This window comes from Bombus pascuorum, chromosome 12 (assembly GCF_905332965.1).
Source record: "Bombus pascuorum chromosome 12, iyBomPasc1.1, whole genome shotgun sequence".
Lineage (NCBI taxonomy): Eukaryota > Metazoa > Arthropoda > Insecta > Hymenoptera > Apidae > Bombus > Bombus pascuorum.
In genome coordinates this window covers 5,068,295-5,087,746 of record NC_083499.1, presented here as the reverse complement: position 1 = coordinate 5,087,746, position 19,452 = coordinate 5,068,295, and the positions used below count along the sequence as shown (strand labels likewise).

General features: G+C 34.7%; 2 protein-coding genes across 8 annotated transcripts; one reads left to right on the top strand and one right to left on the bottom strand.

The window, feature by feature from the left end:
* The first annotated feature begins 450 nt into the window (after positions 1-450).
* On the top strand, positions 451-12,103 carry LOC132912611 (presenilin-1). Of its 7 annotated transcripts, none has more exons than XM_060970172.1 (8): positions 452-884; positions 988-1,238; positions 1,318-1,527; positions 1,594-1,814; positions 1,893-2,180; positions 2,249-2,493; positions 2,564-2,721; positions 11,603-12,103. In XM_060970172.1, the coding sequence occupies exons 1-7, from the start codon at positions 750-752 to the stop codon at positions 2,717-2,719; spliced, it is 1,506 nt and encodes a 501-aa protein (XP_060826155.1). In that variant the 5' UTR covers positions 452-749; the 3' UTR covers positions 2,720-2,721; positions 11,603-12,103. The 7 variants fall into 7 exon arrangements, with proteins under 7 accessions (XP_060826159.1, XP_060826155.1, XP_060826152.1 ...); XM_060970169.1 differs by having other exon boundaries at positions 2,564-2,725; XM_060970175.1 differs by lacking the exon at positions 11,603-12,103 and adding an exon at positions 9,358-9,498.
* LOC132912612 (kinesin-like protein Klp98A) lies at positions 4,019-19,220 on the bottom strand. Its single transcript, XM_060970177.1, has 16 exons — positions 19,112-19,220; positions 18,546-18,615; positions 15,483-15,593; positions 14,534-14,650; positions 13,739-13,978; positions 13,474-13,646; positions 12,469-12,871; positions 12,097-12,381; positions 11,555-11,968; positions 11,121-11,318; positions 9,366-9,488; positions 8,944-9,045; positions 8,466-8,603; positions 7,349-8,389; positions 6,975-7,244; positions 4,019-5,023 (listed from the first exon to the last, which is right to left on the bottom strand). The coding sequence occupies exons 1-16, from the start codon at positions 19,156-19,158 to the stop codon at positions 4,778-4,780; spliced, it is 3,978 nt and encodes a 1,325-aa protein (XP_060826160.1). The 5' UTR covers positions 19,159-19,220; the 3' UTR covers positions 4,019-4,777.
* Between the last annotated feature and the right edge of the window lie 232 nt (positions 19,221-19,452).

The window sequence follows — 19,452 nt, the reverse complement described above, 5'->3', positions numbered from 1 at the left end:
CATAATTTCGCGAAAAAAGTTTGATAGTTATTTATAAAACAGATTATTTCATGACTTCAATGATTTTGAGATATAGTATTAATCAAGTCTAATTTTATCTCTTATTGTAAACCAAACATAACTCTAATTTATCTCAAATCTTCGAAGTACGAAATATAATATTACAAATATTTTATAAGCTCATATATAAAACAATACAATTTTTTAATACATGAAATGAATATATATTATAGGTTATATATATAATATATATATACACAAAATTACTGACGCTTTTAATCTTAAAAATATATCTCAACATTTATTTAGGTGAATGGTTTTGTAAATAATTATCAAAAATTGGACAATTTAATTTTTAGTGATATCAAATTTAAAATTAAGAAAGAGTTTAAATTTTGTAACTACGCTCTTTTTAGTTCCAAATGCTTGACAATAGAGGGCAATTACTGAATCATTTCGTAAAATGGCTGCCATCAGGTGTAGAATTTATTTATAAAGTGAAAAATTATTGAAGTCGTTCATTTTTAAGTAATCAAAAATTATCTTCGTGCTTTCTGAAAGTCCCATGAATAATCCTCGAGACGCATAAATATTAGTTAACTATTTTTATATCGGTGAAATTTTTCGAATGTAGTCGTAATCGTTATTGTGTGACAAGACTTAAACTAAGTGCGGAAGTATAAAAAAAGCGTATGTGAAGCTGTCAAAGACACTTATGTCAATTTGTCCATAACTATAAGCGTTGATGAATGTCTGAGAGTGATATTTACGACTCGGCGGACGAATATACAAGCCTAATGGACGGTCACGTCGCGGAATCTCGCACGGACGATTTGGGCTTGGTCACTGGTCGAAAAAGGCGTTCTCGCATTAGTAACGAAGAGGTATTTTATTTTATTATGTGGTACTTATACAGGTTGAGTTATCTACATAGATAACTTAAAAGAACTCAAAAAATATATATTGTATAATATGTACGAATTATAGATTGAAAATGGTATTCCTGAAGTCCATGTTCAGACACCAGGTATATCGAATAATGCAAGTTCAGGTAGGAGAGGTACATCAGGCAATAGTGGCCAGGGTAGATCTAGAAATTATAGAGATGAAGAGGAAGAGGAATTAAAGTATGGAGCAGCACATGTCATTAAATTATTTGTGCCTGTATCCCTTTGTATGTTAGTTGTAGTTGCCACAATTAGTTCTATAAACTTCTATACAACCAAAGGAATGTATTTGTAAGTACACTTTGAAGTCTTTTGTATATTGTTTGTATAAGATGATAGTTGTGTTTTATGATTGTATTATTACTTTTAGAGTATACACTCCGTTTCATGAAGACAGTGCTGACACAAGTACCAAGGCTTGGCAAGCAGTTGCTAACTCTTTGATACTCATGAGTGTCATTGTATTTATGACTGTGATACTTATTGTCCTATACAAATACAAATTTTACAAAGTAATCCATGGATGGTTGATAATAAGTTCCTTATTGTTGTTATCTATGTTTTCCATGTTATATTGCGAGTGAGTATTGTCATTTTACTAACTACTTTTTGTGGTCTTAACATTTCAAAAAAATGTCTTTTGTAGGCAAGTATTAAAGGCATACAACATTCCAATGGACTTGTTTACATTAGGCTTAGTTCTGTGGAATTTTGGAGTAGTTGGAATGATATGTATACATTGGCAAGGTCCCTTGCAATTACAACAAGCATATCTTATTTTTATCTCTGCTCTAATGGCGCTTGTTTTTATCAAATATTTGCCAGAATGGACAGCATGGGTTGTACTAGGTGTTATCAGCATTTGGGGTAAAATAGATTTGTTATTTTAAAGTACAAACGCATTGCAGATGAAATACATGTAAGTTTTTATAATTTTCCATTTAGATTTAATTGCTGTGTTAACACCAAAAGGACCTCTAAGAATACTTGTTGAGACCGCACAAGAGCGAAATGAGTCTATTTTTCCTGCATTGATTTATTCTTCTACAATTATGTACACAACCACAATGACTTACGCTGGTTATGTACAAACTGCAACGATGACTACCAGCGACAATGCTACTGGTGACAGCACGACATATACAATGAGTGATCAAGCAGATAATCAACACAATCCTGCATCGGGAGATGCAGAAGAGAGTGGGTTTACTCCTGAATGGATAGATACACATGGTAGCAAATAAACTACTAGCGTACTACCTATTCAGTTATTGTAACTTGATGTAATATTTTATTATCAGGTGATCGAGGAGCGAGGCGAGCGCAAGAAGTACGTGAAAACACTTTATCCCTAACAGAAAGATCAAGGCAACAAGATAATCGCGTTGCGCGTGAATCACAAGGGCAGCAAATTGCAATTACCGAAGAAGAACGAGGTGTGAAATTAGGTCTTGGTGATTTTATATTCTACAGTGTTTTAGTTGGGAAAGCTTCCAGTTATGGCGATTGGAACACCACGTTGGCTTGTTTCGTTGCTATTCTTATTGTACGTGTTTTGTAATTTATATCTTATATTAAAATAGTAAAAGTTTTATTGCGAACATTTTTATTTCCAGGGGCTTTGCTTGACACTATTGTTACTGGCTATATTCAAGAAGGCATTGCCCGCATTACCAATCTCTGTTACGTTTGGTTTAACATTTTATTTCGCCACAAGGGTAATTGTTGCGCCGTTTGCGGATAATTTAGCGAGCGAGCAAGTGTTCATTTAACTGTAGGTATGCTAAGCATAATATTCATAATTTATTATAAAAGGATAGTGCCTATTCATATATTGATCGTTTAGCTTTTGTATTTCGTTTAAATTCGTCGTTCGTAATTTGTTATTTACAAACTTCTACTACGGATATATTAATCGTCTCATGACATGGTACAAATCAAGATGAAAATGTACATTATAAGAAACTGGATGAACCAGTATTTTTTAATAATAAGTATTCGTTGAACAATCACATCGGATAGAAATCTAGTGTCTCAAAACAATGCTCAAGATATAAATTTACATTTGTAAAACGAGTAACAAAAATAATAAATAATGATTGTATTTATCTGACATCCATTGCATGTTAATTGTAAAACACATTTAAAGCCCTTAACGGTTTTTTTTTTGTTTTTTATTACAATTTGTAGCTTATTTTTCTATTTTATAGGTTATAGGATTATTAATTAGAAATAATCGAGCTATGACAAATTTATTGTGTCTTTTTACATTTAAAGAACATAGATCGCATAGATCGAGTATAAAAAAGCGGTTGATGGTTTTTTTTTCTTTATTCTTTTTCTCGGAAACTGTATGAAACATGAGGTATAATGTTTGTCTAAATAATTTGCTAAATGCACAGACCTCGCGGCTACAAATTACTAGTACCACTAGCCGTCCAGGACAATTCCTCGGGGTTTGAAGTCCGTTTATACACAGCCATGGAATACGTATCGCTCATCAGTCACGAACTTGATTATCCACTTCAGTGACAATACGTATTGCTATAAGTTTCATTCGATACTAAACAACAAGGGCTTAAGTATAAGCTTCATCAATAACATTCTTTTTACTTATTAGAGAATTCAAGGCAAAATGATCTGGCCATGTAATGGAGAGATGCGATTTTTTTTTTTATTATTATAATGATAGAGAATTCTTGGGCTTAAAAAGCGCATGTATTATTCTTCTTTTCTTTTATCGAGAAGCAGTTTTATAAATATAGTGGATAAACATTTTGCCGAGAATAACCGATAATATCAAAGTTAGCACTTACTAACAATTCTTTCATTGCCATAAGCATTGCATAACGATTTCAAGTCAACTTTAACATCGCTGTTCCTTTTTCTTTTTTCTTTACAAACTTTGCCGCGAAACGCAGTGTATACATATACAATATATATTATATATAAATTCCCGAAATCGGAAGAACTTCAACAGCGATATGATATCATTTGCACTTCGTAAAATTATAATTCAATAAGTTTATAACTACATATTAAGAGGAAGTTCGATATTTTTTATCTTTCTCTTTTTCTTTCTTTATTTTTTGCTTCTTTTAAGATCCAGTCAATTTTCAGTCCTGACGATGTGTAAAAGACGCTGTTCGACGAAAAAATAAACGCGATCATTTATGAAATCTAATTATTATCACGAGTATAAACGCCCGATTATGGTCACCGTGGTTGTGCGCACAACAAATTATTCTTTATATCGTGCGTATCTTGTAACAATATTGGTACTAGCTACATATTTTACTAGTGATAGACGCAATTTTAGATTCAATGGAATCAATAATTTCGTTTGAGAAACAAGAAAGGTACACTTGGAAAATTGCAAAAATTTTAACGGGAGAAAAACAATAGGAAAATATTCGTAACCCGTAACAAGTAATCAAATCGTGTAATTTCATCGATGTTAACTTTAATGTATGATTTTCGTGTCGAGAATAGCTTCGAGACACATCAGATCTTTGTTTCCCGTTAAATAGAAATTTCACAATATCTTTTTTCTTTTATTAATGCTAAGAATAAAACAAATATTAAATATGCGATATATATATCAGTCTTATAAACAATAAACTTTTGGAAACGTATTTTGGCAAATACATAATAATCATCGCAAAAAGTGGTAATTATACTTTGCTAATATTTTTTCCCACTTTAGCTTTTCTCCAGTTCATCGATATAAAAAATACATAACGAATTATAAATATCTATTATGCGTCCACTCGAATTTGTTCATTCTTCTATATTCGGAGAATCATGTGTAGTCTTTTTTCTTTAATTATTTAACTTGTTCCGTATTTGCTGCTTTCGAACGTTCCACGTCTGAAGAACGAACTAAATTCCAGCAACGATTGCTTATCTATGTTACTTAAGTTGCCGTTGTACTTGTAGAGAGGCTCACAGTGCGGCAATTCTGAGCAGATCTGAATCAACCGTCGTAAATATTCTTCTAGTCGTTTTCTACGTTGCCGTGCCACAACTTCATATCTTGGAAAAACTTGTCGAGGTGGAAAGCGTATTGCTGCTACCTGTATATTTAATATACAGGTATATTAATAATATAGTATATTTAATTGAAGTATATAAAACTGCCAAAAAATTTATAAATGTTCTTCTTCCCGTATTTCTAATATTTTTAATCTTTTGCAAATGGCTATGATACATATTATAATAATGTTAAAGGACTATAATTAAATTCGTGAGGAATAGGATTTTAAAATTAAGGATTTAGGATACTAAAATTAATTGTGTAGTGGCATTCTACAGCAAACTATGAGTAAACGACGATAGAGTAGTGGTTAGCGCTGTTGGTTACAAACGTTCAGGAATCAGATTCAAACCCTGGCACCTGTAATCCCATTTTTCTTCCATGATCCTTAACTTGTTTCTTTTTTATTTCTTTTATTTTTTCTTTTTTTTATTTTTTATTTTTTTCTTTTTTTTTTTTGTGGAAGAAATCCGCACGGACGCCCGCCGCTTCTAGGGGGAAGAGCAGCGTGGTAGTGCCGGACTCCAACCGGACAAAACCTCCACGATGACCATCCCTATTGCGATCGAGGGGTGCCCGAGAACCGCTGTGGCGACACACCGGGCCCCCATGATTCTTAACTGAGAAGAAGGCAACTCGGAGTAAGACAAAATCCTATACACCAACAGCAGCAGTACCTCTCATCAACGAGACCTCTACCCATCTCGACCTATACAGCAGCACCACCTGTCAGGACTACTATCGCACCTCAATTGTAATAGTTCTGATGACCATAGCTATTATATTTGTGCCAGTATTCAAAAGCAACTATCACCGGACGACGGCAACATAGTGGTTAGCGCCTTTGGTTACGAACGTTCGAGACCCCGGTTTTCAAATTCCGGCGCCCGTAGTCCGATTTTTCTTTCTACGATACTTAAATAAGAAAAAGCAGCGGTATCTACCAGTGCAATCTATACCAGCAGCAGTACCTATCAGTGCAATCTATATCAGCAGCAGTACCTATCAATCAGTGCAATATATACCAGCAGCAGTACCTATCAATCAGTGCAATATATACCAGCAGCAGTACTTATCAGTGCAGTATATACCAGCAGCAGTACCTATCAGTGCAATCTATACCAGTAGCAGCAGCACTATCACCCACAACTATTACACCTCAAATTGGTGAATTGACGTGATCGACAGCGAAAAAAGGTGACTGTGATAACGCTATCGAGACTTCATCATTGCGAATCTAAGACTGTGGAAACTGGATCCACCGCTATGACGAACACGAAACGGCCCTTCCGTCTTCAACGCATCTGGACGCCTCACCTGCGATCGATGCAAGCAGGTGACAGGATACGTGATGATGACCGAGCCAAGAGTGATGCAGCCAACGCAAAGTCTCTATGGGTATATCACCTTTGCACGTCATACTGAAGAACGGGGGCCTACAACCGTACGTCAAAACGCCTGCACTGTACCGACAGACGCACCGCCACATCGAAGACTTCGCGCAACATCTGCACGGGTTTGACAACAAGCGGCAGTTGCCCTTACCCCGCATCGAAACTACAAATCCGCAGATATTGAACTCTTGCAACCGCACATGGAGACAATGACCGAAGTCATATGACCATATGCATAACACAAAGAAGAAACGTTATCACTGGTAAGGGGATACTGTGACGGCACTCAACAACTATCGTCGAACGACGACAGCGCAGTGGTTAGCGTTTTTGGTTACGAACGTTCGGGACCCGGGTTATCAAATCCCGGCGCTCGTAGTCCGATTTTTAAATAAGAAAAAGCAGCAGTACCTCTCAGCGCAATCTATTGCAGCAGTAGCACTACCACCCACAACTATTACATCTCATATTTGTTATTTGAGAAAAAAATTTTGAGAAAAAAATTTTGGGACGTAAATTATAATTGTTTAATTATAACAATTAACAAATTTCATGTATGAAGACAATCAATAGAATGAAGAAAATAATCTTACTCACCTTGCTACCATACATTTGTCTCATAGAAATATACAGTTCTCGAAATCTCCTATATCTACGTAAGAGCGTCCAGCTATCGTCCTGCGCTACGACGCGTACCTCATATTCGTAGTGACTGGACGTGCCAGCTCCACGTAACACGTAGGAAGGTATACTAACGATTCTGTTAATCACATTGTCGTTATCGGCTTCGTTTGCTATCAAAGATGGCAAAGACCTCGTGATTGTCAGGGAATATGGGCTACTCAAACGATCACCTCGATTTTGACTCTAAAAGAAAGGTCAGATATTATAACAAATGATCTTCATATTTTCATTATTGAAAGATAATTTTTAGTTATCTTCCAATTTACATCATGCATATTATAAATTACCGTTAAATATACTGTTGAATATCCTCTTCCCGCTGATATTCGTGGCACTACCGATTCTAAGAAGTTCTCCCCATTGATATTAGGCCTGTGGTTCCTGAGAATTGGAGATTGCATTGTGGCCACGGTCAGCAACGTGGCTGAGCTAGTCGTGGACTCTACATCACGGCACGAAATTGTTTCTACTGTTTGTGCAGGATCATTCGCATCATCAACTGTCAATCTATCATTACATTCTGATTGTTGCTTGAGATTCTTTCGTTCGTCTTCTAAAAGCGATACTTCTAATTCAATTTGCTGCTTTTGAAGATCTTGTAAGATCGCAATTTGTCTATTCAGATCTTCTTTCGAGGGTGTGCCGGGCTCTAGGCACCTCACCACCATTTTTCGTTGACGAGCGATTTTTTTGTTCAATCGTTTCATCGCTGGATTTTGTTGCACAGGTGACTCCAGCGAATCTTCAGGAATATCCTCCTCCGTAATAGAATTCGTTGGAGACATTGATTCTGTTTTCTCACTGTTAACGCTGCCATTACACTTTTCTGACTTGATGATCGTATCTATTGAAGACTTTCTATCTAAGTTCAACAAACTTCTGCTTTCTACTCCACACAATTTAGCTCTATCATTCTCTAAGTGGACTTCTGGGGAAGATTTCTGCTGCTTGTTAGGTTCTCTTTGCTTATCACTTGATGATGTCTGAGATTCTTTTGTTTCCGAATTTTCAAACAGAATTCTAGGTTCAGGCGAGTCAGCTGCAGCTGTATGAAAAGTATCTGCTGTGTCTATAGAACTTGGAATATTTTGTGGCAGTAGACTCAAGGCAGAAGCTATCTGAAGTTTTCTATTGCACCCCTGCAACGATTCAATATCTCCATTGTGAATAAATTCGTCGTCGCTCAAGGAACGATCACCTGGTGAAGCAGGCAATGCACGCTTCAAGTTTAATGAAAGACTTTGTTTTCTTCTCAGGATCTCCTGCAATTGCTCTTGGCTCCGCGTCGCCAACAACAACTTCTTCTCTGTGTTTTCTTCTCCTTCAAACTAGAAACATAAATATTTAATATTTAATGAGAATAAGGAAAGTAAGTTAACTTCTAGTTGTAAACAGTATCCTAACCTCGAGATTAAACATATGCTTTTGCGTTTTAGCTATCTCCATCAACTCTTCTTCCATCTTGTCTACCTTGCTCTGGTGTTCATTGAGGGATTTCACCTTGTTCTGTAGCTCAGTCTCCAATACAGCCAATTCTTTCTTCTGGAAAGTAGATTTTTAGAATTGGATTTTATTTCTTGATTCTTTTATAATGTTCTCTTGATTATAGGAACTAGCCAATTTTTGTTTTTGATTTTTCTATGAACTGTATTTTTCTAATGAAATTCATATATACAAAATTTAATGATATAAAGATTTGCATAAATATGCACAGTCTAGTGGTTAAGTAAATAAAAGACTAAATGATAATTAAAGAGATGTAGTTCACAAAAACATGAAGTCCTTGCTTAAAAAAAGTTATGGCTTGAACTAGTTTCTAGAATTAATCCAATCATTAAGATTATAGTTAAACTTGAGAAAGGATGGTTTTAGAATCACTTACATGATGATTAACAAGCTCTCTCACCGCGTCAACGCATTTATCATCGTTCAAGCTCGACCAGGATTCTGGCAAGCTGCCGTCGCTACCAGCACCGTCGTCCGTCTGAAATGGTACATTTTTTTCTGAATTGAAAAATTGCGAACCTTCGTTTCTATGTTAATACTTCATTAGAGTATTTATATAGAGTATTTATATAGCTAAAACGAAAGATCAAAAGAAAGGAATAAAGAGCTAATTAACAAAGCAATAATAAAAAAAGAAAAATAAATAAAGACAAGATGCAGGGTCATATATGTTACATGCGATTACATTTTTAAAAATTTGTTTTTTCTCTCGTTTACTTCAATAGTTCGTGCTATCAAAATACAGACTATATGTGCCGCATGTTATACCGACTTTTTCTTTTCTGTCTAGACTCTTACCTTCTCCCACCATTGATGAAATTTTTGTGCGCATTCGTGATTGCTCATGAACTCTTGAAACTGACGATGTTTGGACTGCAATGTTGTACGAAGAGACGCAACTTCCCTACCTAAACCCTTTACCTAGTACCACACACACAGCGAGACATTAACAAAAAAGATAACTGAAAAAAATATAGTTTAGATGCGAGTTCCATTCTTTTTCTTCCTTTCCTTTTATTTAATTCTCATTAATTTCATTTTATATATATATATATATATATATATTATAATATATATATATTCTTCTAATTGTACGTTTAAACGAAAAATAAACTTTTAAACTTACATTTGAAGTGATAATAACGAAAAATGATAGTTTTACAAGTCACCATGTATACAGATACTCCGTTATCGGTTAGGAGAGAAGAATGATGTAGAATGGATAAAAATAAAAACAAAAGCATGCCATCTGTTTATGCATCAATGATAATTGCAGAGGTCAGTTCATACGAGATTTATTGAAAGATCCAATTAAATGTAGAATGAAAAAGAAAAAAAATTAATGGTAAAAGAAAAAGAAAACAGAAACGATGAGATAATCGCGATAAATACATTACCTTATAAAATTCGATTAGTTAGATCTTTAAATCCCACATCAGCACTAGACAAAGTGTATGTGCGGACGTACCCCAACAAAATTGTTAACAAGATACACTGGGTTTGTTAATCGGGAGCGTTAATTCTCTCGATTGTGTATACATATAATACTTAATAGAATATATATGAAAGATAGAATACGGATAGTAGAAGTGTGCATGCAAAATATTATATCGTGGAAGATCGAAGGCCAATTTTTGTAAGAAAAATTTATTAATCAACAGTATTCATATATATATATGTTATATATATGTATATATACAATAAACAGTTTTTTCTCGCATAACAAACCCATATATATATATATATATAGACGTTTCTATAGAGGGCAAGCCAGCTCTTTTTTTTTTACTCTGTTCATTGCAACTGTTGTCTACAAAGTACTTAACGTATAACATTCCACGAAATGCCATATTTGTCCGGCAAAATCTTAGCAACACTGGCACTTTTATCGTATTTAGGCAACTTATCGTCATTTAAGCTTCTCTTCTAATTCGCCATTAAAAAAATGAGCGTTAAAATTATAGTCTACATGATATTAGGCACGATTCGTATTAAAAACCCGTAATAGAATCTACGTAAAGACAGACAACTATTATACAAAAAGAATATGAAACATTTTTATACAATAAAAATATGATTCAGTTATATAATATCGGACAAATATTGTCCCGTTAACAATGTACTTTTACATTGGTTACATTATATTACAATTCAGGAGAAAATCCTGATATAGACGCTGATTCGTCGGCTAGAGACACCTTAAGCTCTTTTTAAAATAGATTTCTATATTTACAGTTAAACTAAAATGAAAAAATGTGATTATCGTCAATGTTGATGATATACCTCATTCTTTCTATATCTGAACACCATTTGATACTCAAGTGCACTTGTGAATACTTGATAAGGAACATAAACGTGATTTAATGAGAACATGTTCCTCTCTAATACTATTACACACGTTTTCTGGGGTCACATATCTAACGGGCAAATGTGCGAGGAGATGATGATGTTGCCAGACAAGCAAATAAGAATACCAAGAGCAATAAGGATAAAGTAGATGTGATGCGTGGTCATTACGTTCAAATCTGGAGACGGCGAATCCAAGTCACTTACTTGCGTCATTTCATCCCGGCGCTCTTGCTCCAGGACCTGACGTCTCGTGTGTAATTCGCGTTGCCGTGATTCCAAAGCCGCTATGGCGTCAACCCATTCTTTCCATTGGGCACCCCATTCGCGTTCCAATTCGCGCTGCGCTCCTTCTAGAGCCTCTCTTCTCGCGGCCCATCTTTCTTCTCGTTCTTCCTGCTCTCTCTATGCAAATTAAAATGAAAAATTTTTATTATTTATTTTAGCTCAAAGCTTTCCTTTAACATTCCATTTGCACTAATTTAAATATTTTTATGTGTAGGATATTAATAATAATATAACTAGAGTACTAGAAATAATATTCTATGATTATTAAATTATTAATTATAGTAATAAACTATAACGGATTTAATTGGCATAAAAATTAATATCGTATAAAGTTAATTAGTTAATTCACGAACCTTGAAGTCTTCTTTTTCTTTGATAAGGGCTGCTTTTTGTTGTTCTAGTTCTTCAAGCGCTCGGAGATCTTCGCTCGAATTTAAAAGGTTATCGCTAGATGATGAAGCATGCAAATCCGAGACACTCCAACTCAAGAGAGACAATCTTGAAAGATTGGCGACCGTGGATTGTAAGTTACCATTACCCGTTCCACCTTCCTTTCTTAATTTCGCCGCTTCAGCTGGATCGTTATATCGGAACATATTGTTCCGGCCAAGGAGGATAATACATCCTTGTGACAGCCGCGTTGGCTTGTCTACTTGAGCGGTGTTGATCCAACAGTGAGGAGAAAGCGGATGTAATATTGCTATGCCACTGTCTAGCTCCACCACACAGTGTTCTGGCTCGACATCCGCACCAGTCAATACAATATCCTATTTATTAAGTAGCACACATTATATCATAATTCATAAAATATGTGTATATATATTCCCGTAATTCAACTAGTATTCAGATTCAACAAATCTTAATTTTTATTAGGATAAATAAATGAAATGATTACCTGTGTGGTTGGTGCTTCTTCCGTTCCCACTAAAGTTCTACCCTCTTTCAAATGGTAAAGTGTAACACCAGTGCTAAGAAGATCATCATCGATGCCTACTAAATGTGGCATCTCCGAATCTAAAACGACGCCGACGCCGCTTTTGCGGAGACCTAGTGCTTTTTGCTCTTGGAGAATCTGCTGAGTTTCTCGCCACTTTTCCGTCCATTCCTCGGTCAAAACTTTTTCTTGCTTTTGTTTCTCATGTATTTGATCTAATAATAATTGCGGTGGTCTTTCAAGGCTCTGCAATGAACAGGTAAAATTTCACTTTTTAATCGAATTTTTTCTTAATTGGTAAAGGAGAAAGTGTGTATCTTTTTTAGGACTTACCATTTCCTTCATAAGAGATTTCAATGTTCTTATCTCCTCTCTGAGTTCTTTAATCAATTTAACGTTCGGATCTTCGTTAATGGTAGGTTTATTAATAATATTTTTCGCTCGGTTAGCGTACCTGAGCGTACTGAGGGTCTCGCCGTAATTACAATCCGCCGGACTAATAGTAGCTATCATAATCGTTTTTGAGTTACCTCCAAGGGAGTCCTTCAACAACCACGTCAGTACACTATCTCGATAAGGTATGAAGGAACTGCGCTTAGAAGAGGAAGACGTGTCTCCCATGGAACTAATTTCCGAGAGCGCCGATATCACAGAACCTAATGTTACCAGTGACTTATTGATATGTGCACCCTCTTTTAGTCGTTTGCCTGTCGCACCCGTTGCATTCGCACGTTCGCTAAACAAACATAGGTAAACAAATGTGAACTCAACTTTTGCTTACATCTACCTTACATTTCTACCTTACATCTTAGATATCTATATTTCTTAATGATTTTAAGAATGTGAGCAAAAGGTTCAAAGTATATAATTACTTCATTCAACTAAAAGTACATTATGCAGAGATTTGTAAGAGAATCACTCAAGCTATTTATCACCAAGTGTTGCTATTTTAAAAATGTGATTTAATAGTAAATATACGATAAATTTTTATAATAATGGAATTGAACTCAATTATCTTGCAAATAAACATTTCCTTGTTTTCAAAGGAAAGCTTCATTTCAATGTTGGCATTCCTTTCTTCGGTAAGATCTCTTCACAAGACATTCTTTAATTCGTTATTACATTTATACATTCTATAAACAAAGCTTCTCCTATTCCAATAGAAATAATTTTTATAAAATCTCCAGTCGTTTATCAAGTTTCAATTACAATAGGAAGTAAAAGAAAAAAGTATTAAAAACTCAGTAATGTTTTGTACGAACTTTCTGCTCACATCTCGCGTGTTAATCCGATGATTCCAAAAACAGAAATTATGCTTAAGACACACGTCTCTATTACCTTCCAGCCAAGTCGACAAGATGCACCTTCGAAACGGTTTCCGACGGCATATTGCCTTCGGATAGTCCAGCTTGCACGAATGTGATCGTAAAAATCGCGTGACTCCTACTGCTCACGTCGTTCATCTTTGTGCTCGCCGTAGTTCTATGTGTGTTCCCTCTCACCATACATTCCTACAAACGCGGGAACAACTATTTTAAACTACCTCTCTCACAAGTGTGTTGTGAGTGCGGAACGAGCAGGAAGCGAGGGCGGGTTCATTTACCTGAATGTCTGAATAATCGTACACAAGGTGGCTCGACAGGCCTTGGACATAAGGCCCTTTTACAGGATGTTCCCGCACTCGGAGAGAATGAGTCTTTGACTGATCCAATAGATCCCTCACTTTTTCATTGTGTATTTCCAGGAATGATACTTCGGTTCTATATGACGCTCCGCTCTCTTTACCAGCTGCCATTCTAGCAAATAACGTCTTACAGATCCGTGGTATTAATCCTTGAGATTCCTGAAATTGAAAATGATAAAATTATTACACGTTAAAGGTAAGGATTCTTTTCTGGGTAAAGAAATACAGTATAAGGCGAAGAAAAATCATAGAAATCAACTGGCCAGTGAAAGTACGAACCAATGTTTCGCAATAACGTAATGGGTTTCTGCATTGATGATAAGTGAACTATGTGATCGAGCGATCTAGAAGCATCGGAGCGTATTAAACTCATTAAAAGTATGGTAACTTTTGTATCTCTACGATTTTTTCCCCATGGATAAAATTTTATAAAAAATGTTCTAAATGCTTAAAACAATTAGGGAATTACATTCAATAATAATTTTGCGGAATTATTCAAATATCAAACTAATATTAGGGAATTATCCAGATATCAAACTAAATTTGCAGAATTACTCAAATATTACACTAAATCTAGGATGTTCGAATATCAAACATAAAGATAAAATTTACTGAGCAAAGTGGAATATTGTAGAAGATCAAAGAAGAGTAATCTTTTATAAAAGGATAAAGGTGAAATGATCATGTTGGTAAACTAAACGATTAAAATATTACCGGTGTGCCCATCATGGTAAAGGTCTTTCCAGACCCTGTCTGGCCGTAGGCAAAGACGCAGGCATTGTAGCCCTCGAAGGCACTTTCTATTACGTCCGTACCAAGATCATAGAAAACCTAAAATAGAAAAAGGATTAGCTATCTGTTTTTGATATGATAGTAACTAACAAGCATCAACGTTTATGATAAATCAAAATAAGTGCTCCTTATCGAATTTAAAAATAGCATCAGACACACCTTATGTGTACTTAACTGTACGCATTGATAGGGGAATTTTGATAGTGATTTACTTAAAAGAGTTTTAACGGGTCACCAGAGGAATCAAGATGGTCGATAAGTATTAAACAAATATGCATGTTTTGATTAATTCTACAAATGATAAAAGCGAAATATTTTTTTTACTTACAAGATGTATCATCATTTATTACACATGCGATAAAAGACAAGTCAGACTTATCACTTATCACGGTAACAAAATAATTTATAATTATTTAGACATGATCCTTAAAATTTTGAAAAGTGTAAAATCTTTAATTAGAATCTATTCTCTTACGACAATGGTTGCTATACCGGTGCACGCATGCCGGTCTTCTATTTTAATTCTGATCGTGGCTCACCGTCAAAACATTGCCCAATGTGGGATATTGCCCGATGCGAATCAATCGATGGCGATAATTTTTTATTGAGGACAAAATTAACTCCAAAGAGAACGAACTTATTTAATTAAAAATAATTTGATTCTCATTGCAAATGAAATAAAAAATTACTTAACATATTGTTCATAATAATTAATGGCTCGTATATTCAAATGAACACACATAATGTAAGAAAAAGTACTCTTTTATTTCTAATGCATCGTTGGATTCAATGATTTATTTAATCTGTATCGTGCTATTATTAATTTCGAATTGATAGATTGATGATAAGCTTTAAAAAAACGAATATATACCTGTTCCTGAGATGCATAGTTGTCATCGTTTGAGTCAACGGAGCAATAAGAATGATCAAACGTGAAGTCTTTGAATTTCTCTCTGTCGATGTCTTTGCTATTACTCGATGCCTGGAAATAATAAAATAATAAAGTCAATAATTATCTCATTTTATAAAAAGAAATGTTTTTCTCGATTCAGATCCATTGGACCAAATTCATTGGATCCTTCATTAACAAACGAAAGCTCCTTTTATTGATCGAGCTGTATGCATCATAGACTTCTCTTTAAGATTAAAATATAAAGTTCAAGGCACAGTTTCTGTACCTCGTCTGTGGTTCAATGACCTTAATGTTTAGTTATTTCATTGAAAAAGATAAGTTAAATACATTTTTCAAAGTTCCCAACAATTTCTGAAGATAAAGATTTTCACGTGTCCCATGTGAACTATTTCTTTAATATTGGATTTAATATTGGATTATAATTGATTGGTCATATTAAAGAAAAGGAATATTGGATAGATCGACACGGGTTAAAAGCCTGTACGATGATTGATACCGAAGAAGCGCATCATTCACAAGTGGCTGGCAAACAGCAAGCTGTTATATCACGTGCATTCGTAAGGCTGCATCCCACATAACTATAATCGTATACTATCAAGAGGCACTCCGTACATTATGCAACACAAAGCGAATAGCAAACAATTAAAAAATAAAATTCTTCTATGTTTGTCCATCATGAAATATCATACAATAGACAAAAAAGTGCTAAAGATGAGGAGTCATTATCGTTCTAGGATCGGATCAACGCGCTCGATGCCGTAAGAAATTTCAAGTTCGTCCTTGAGAAAACGTTAAAACGTTTGAATCATCACGTTCGACTTGTTGAGGTCATCGATTTCGTTGCACTTTGTGAATTCATTGTTCTTTGTTTCAGTATTCTAGATAGGAAATCAAATTAGAAATATTCCTAACAAAAAATATCATATGTTATAATACAATTATACTTTATAATGTTATTATAAATTATAAAATGTAACATTATAAAATATATGTACTTTATTTATATTATATAGAAATTAAATGTGATCTTTTATTGGATAAAATAAAGTTAATAAAATCAATGTCAGCCATTGTTCAAAAATCTAGTACAATACGAAGATATAGTAAGTATCTAGCATATTTCACTAAAATAATAATAATAATAATTTCCCGCAAAATAATTGTGGTATTTTCGTAATCTATTTGTTAAAATGAATCGGCTGATATATGTAATGTTTTAAATTCGTCAAACGTGGATTCGCTAGCATATTTAAAATTATTCTTACAAAGAAGAATTTTATTTATTTAACTGTTTGTCTCAATTAACAACAAACATATACATATAGCCAACAGCGTTACGCGCGCCATAGAATGCATCGTGATCTCCATAATGTTGCATGCGCTAGATTTTCATAAAGCTGTCTTGTCACATTATCACCGATAAAACGGGAAATATATTTTATGATAATTAACATGAAATAAAGGTAAGCGGTAATCATAAATTACGTAAAAATTATTTCCTTTTGTAACAAGGTACAGGAGTGATCCTGGAGCGATAAAAGGAATTGTACGAAAATATAAAACTCGTATTTTTAACATTGAGTCATTCCAGATAGAAAAAGGAATCAGAAATTAAAGATTCATGACTAGGTGGATAGTTAGACGTTTATAGAAAACTTAAAGATGTAAAATACACATAAAAGTTAACGAACATAATAAATCTTCGCGTGGGTTTCATTTCTTCATATTTTTATTCATATTAATATAAATTTGCACAAACATTTACGACCTACTCATAACAAGTGAACAAAATAGAAATTTCTATTAATATCGTACACGAACCAAATTTACCCCAAAGCATTAATGAGGACGATATAATTAGCTCTAAGACCTATATATTGGTCATACAGAGACGAACAAAAGTTCACTTACACGCAGCGTCTGCTAACTCTATATAGAAATATATATCAAACTTGAATTTTAAATATTATATGATACTACATACATAAAAATTTTTACAATTACAATATTTTGATAGAAACAAAAATCAAATTTTCATCCCGATGAAAGTTAATATTAATTTTATTAAAAAACACATTACGTATTTTCGATAATTCCAAAAACCTATAATTTGTGATTTTGATAGATTTGGTAGCTGTTAATTCTTAATTGCGATATAATTGGTTAGTTTTGTGGTTAGTGTCGTGGGACGGAAACGGAGTGGTGCGGGATTGGTCCAGCAACAATTTTCGCACTTTCTCCGATCAGATGACATGCCGTTCGCTATCTTGCTCTTACTAGCTCGGTCAAAGATTTCGCTCGGCAAGCGTGGATATCAATGATGTAATGTTAGAATAACAAATAGTCTCCGTATGGTAAAAAAAATTTTGCACGTCTACAAACAATATATGTCGCGGTCATTGTGACGTTAATGGGTCAATAGCCGAGGTTCGGTCGACCAGAAATTATGACACGATTTGAGCTCCGAGCGTTTTAACGGTGTGGCGGTCAATGGTAGTTCGGGACGTAAAAAAATCGCTCTACAGTCTAGAAATCTTTTTAGAAAGTTCGCCCGTGCGATCATTAAGGACGAACTGCATAAGGATTGGCTTAAGGAACTGCAACAGGAGTCGCTTGTTGCGGATTATACATGGAAACTGCATAAGAACGTATATAACATACAATGTTGGAACTTGTAAAATGACCAACTTTCCAATTTCTTATAGAAATTCTATAAAGTTACAACATTATATTATTGGAGTATAAACAAATTTCATACTCTAGTCATTTGTAGTCCTAGTCTGGTATGTTAACCTTATCACAATCTTCGAAGTTTTGTCTCTAACCTTTATTTTAATAAGCAAAAGAATTTGTCGTTTTAAGAAAACTTTAATATAAAATTAGGAATCAGACTTTAGATATTTTTGAAGAATGACATAACCACAAATAGTTGAAAATACTGTGAAGAACGCAGCAAGGTTAACCTTAATAAGAGATATCTAATATTTTTTACAACTAATTTTTTTAAATGCTAGGAAATACCTTAATATTCAAAATTCTTGTGTTTTTGCCATCCATTTGTACGATCATCTTTGCATTCTTCGCCGACTCCCTGGAATATAAATTTGACAGATTCACATCTCTATCCATAGAACTGAGCACTTGATATTTTCATTAATGTTTCAACAAATAATATAACGCGAAAAGAAAAAAACAGATAGTCGATAGGGAAAAACATTTGCATAACAATAACATTAGAGGGAATGACAGCAGGTGGCAGAATCTTGTCGCCCAGTCGTCAGTCGCACCGTGGGTCGATCGAAACCATATGATTGATCGTTCCATAGAATGCGTTACGTTCGAAGGTCGAACGTTCGCGAATTGTATGGCAAAAACATCTTTTGCGAAGACTTTGTCGTCTAAGTCATAAGCAACAGTCTTTGATTCGCTACCTGGTCAATTGTAAAAACTGGGATCTCAAAAACAGGCATTGAATAAAATTCATGACGAAGAATGTACTGGAGAACGCGCAGCTCGTATATCAAACACATAACAATGAAAATAAATAAAACACACGTCAAACATAGGTTATCACTAGTTGTACGCACCTTTTGTTAAAGGGACGAACTCTCACAGCTACCTTTACTGAAGCCATGGCTATAAGAAAGAGATCTTCTTGTAGCACAATATAAAACTCGTCACTATTAAGTTTTCTCAACTTGCGTTACGCGAACGTAAAGTATTTTGCAGTGTTATGTAGATCAGACTCCACTGACGGCTGCCATCGAACTGCGAAACGTCTTCTTCGTCGTACAACCTCGAACTGACTGAACGACATCCTCAACACGGTCTCGATGGACGGACGACTGGCTAGCAGACGACCGCTATTCAAGACAAAAAGTTGCGTTCCTGCGCATGCGCGTGCACATTGGGGATCCCTAATTTCAAG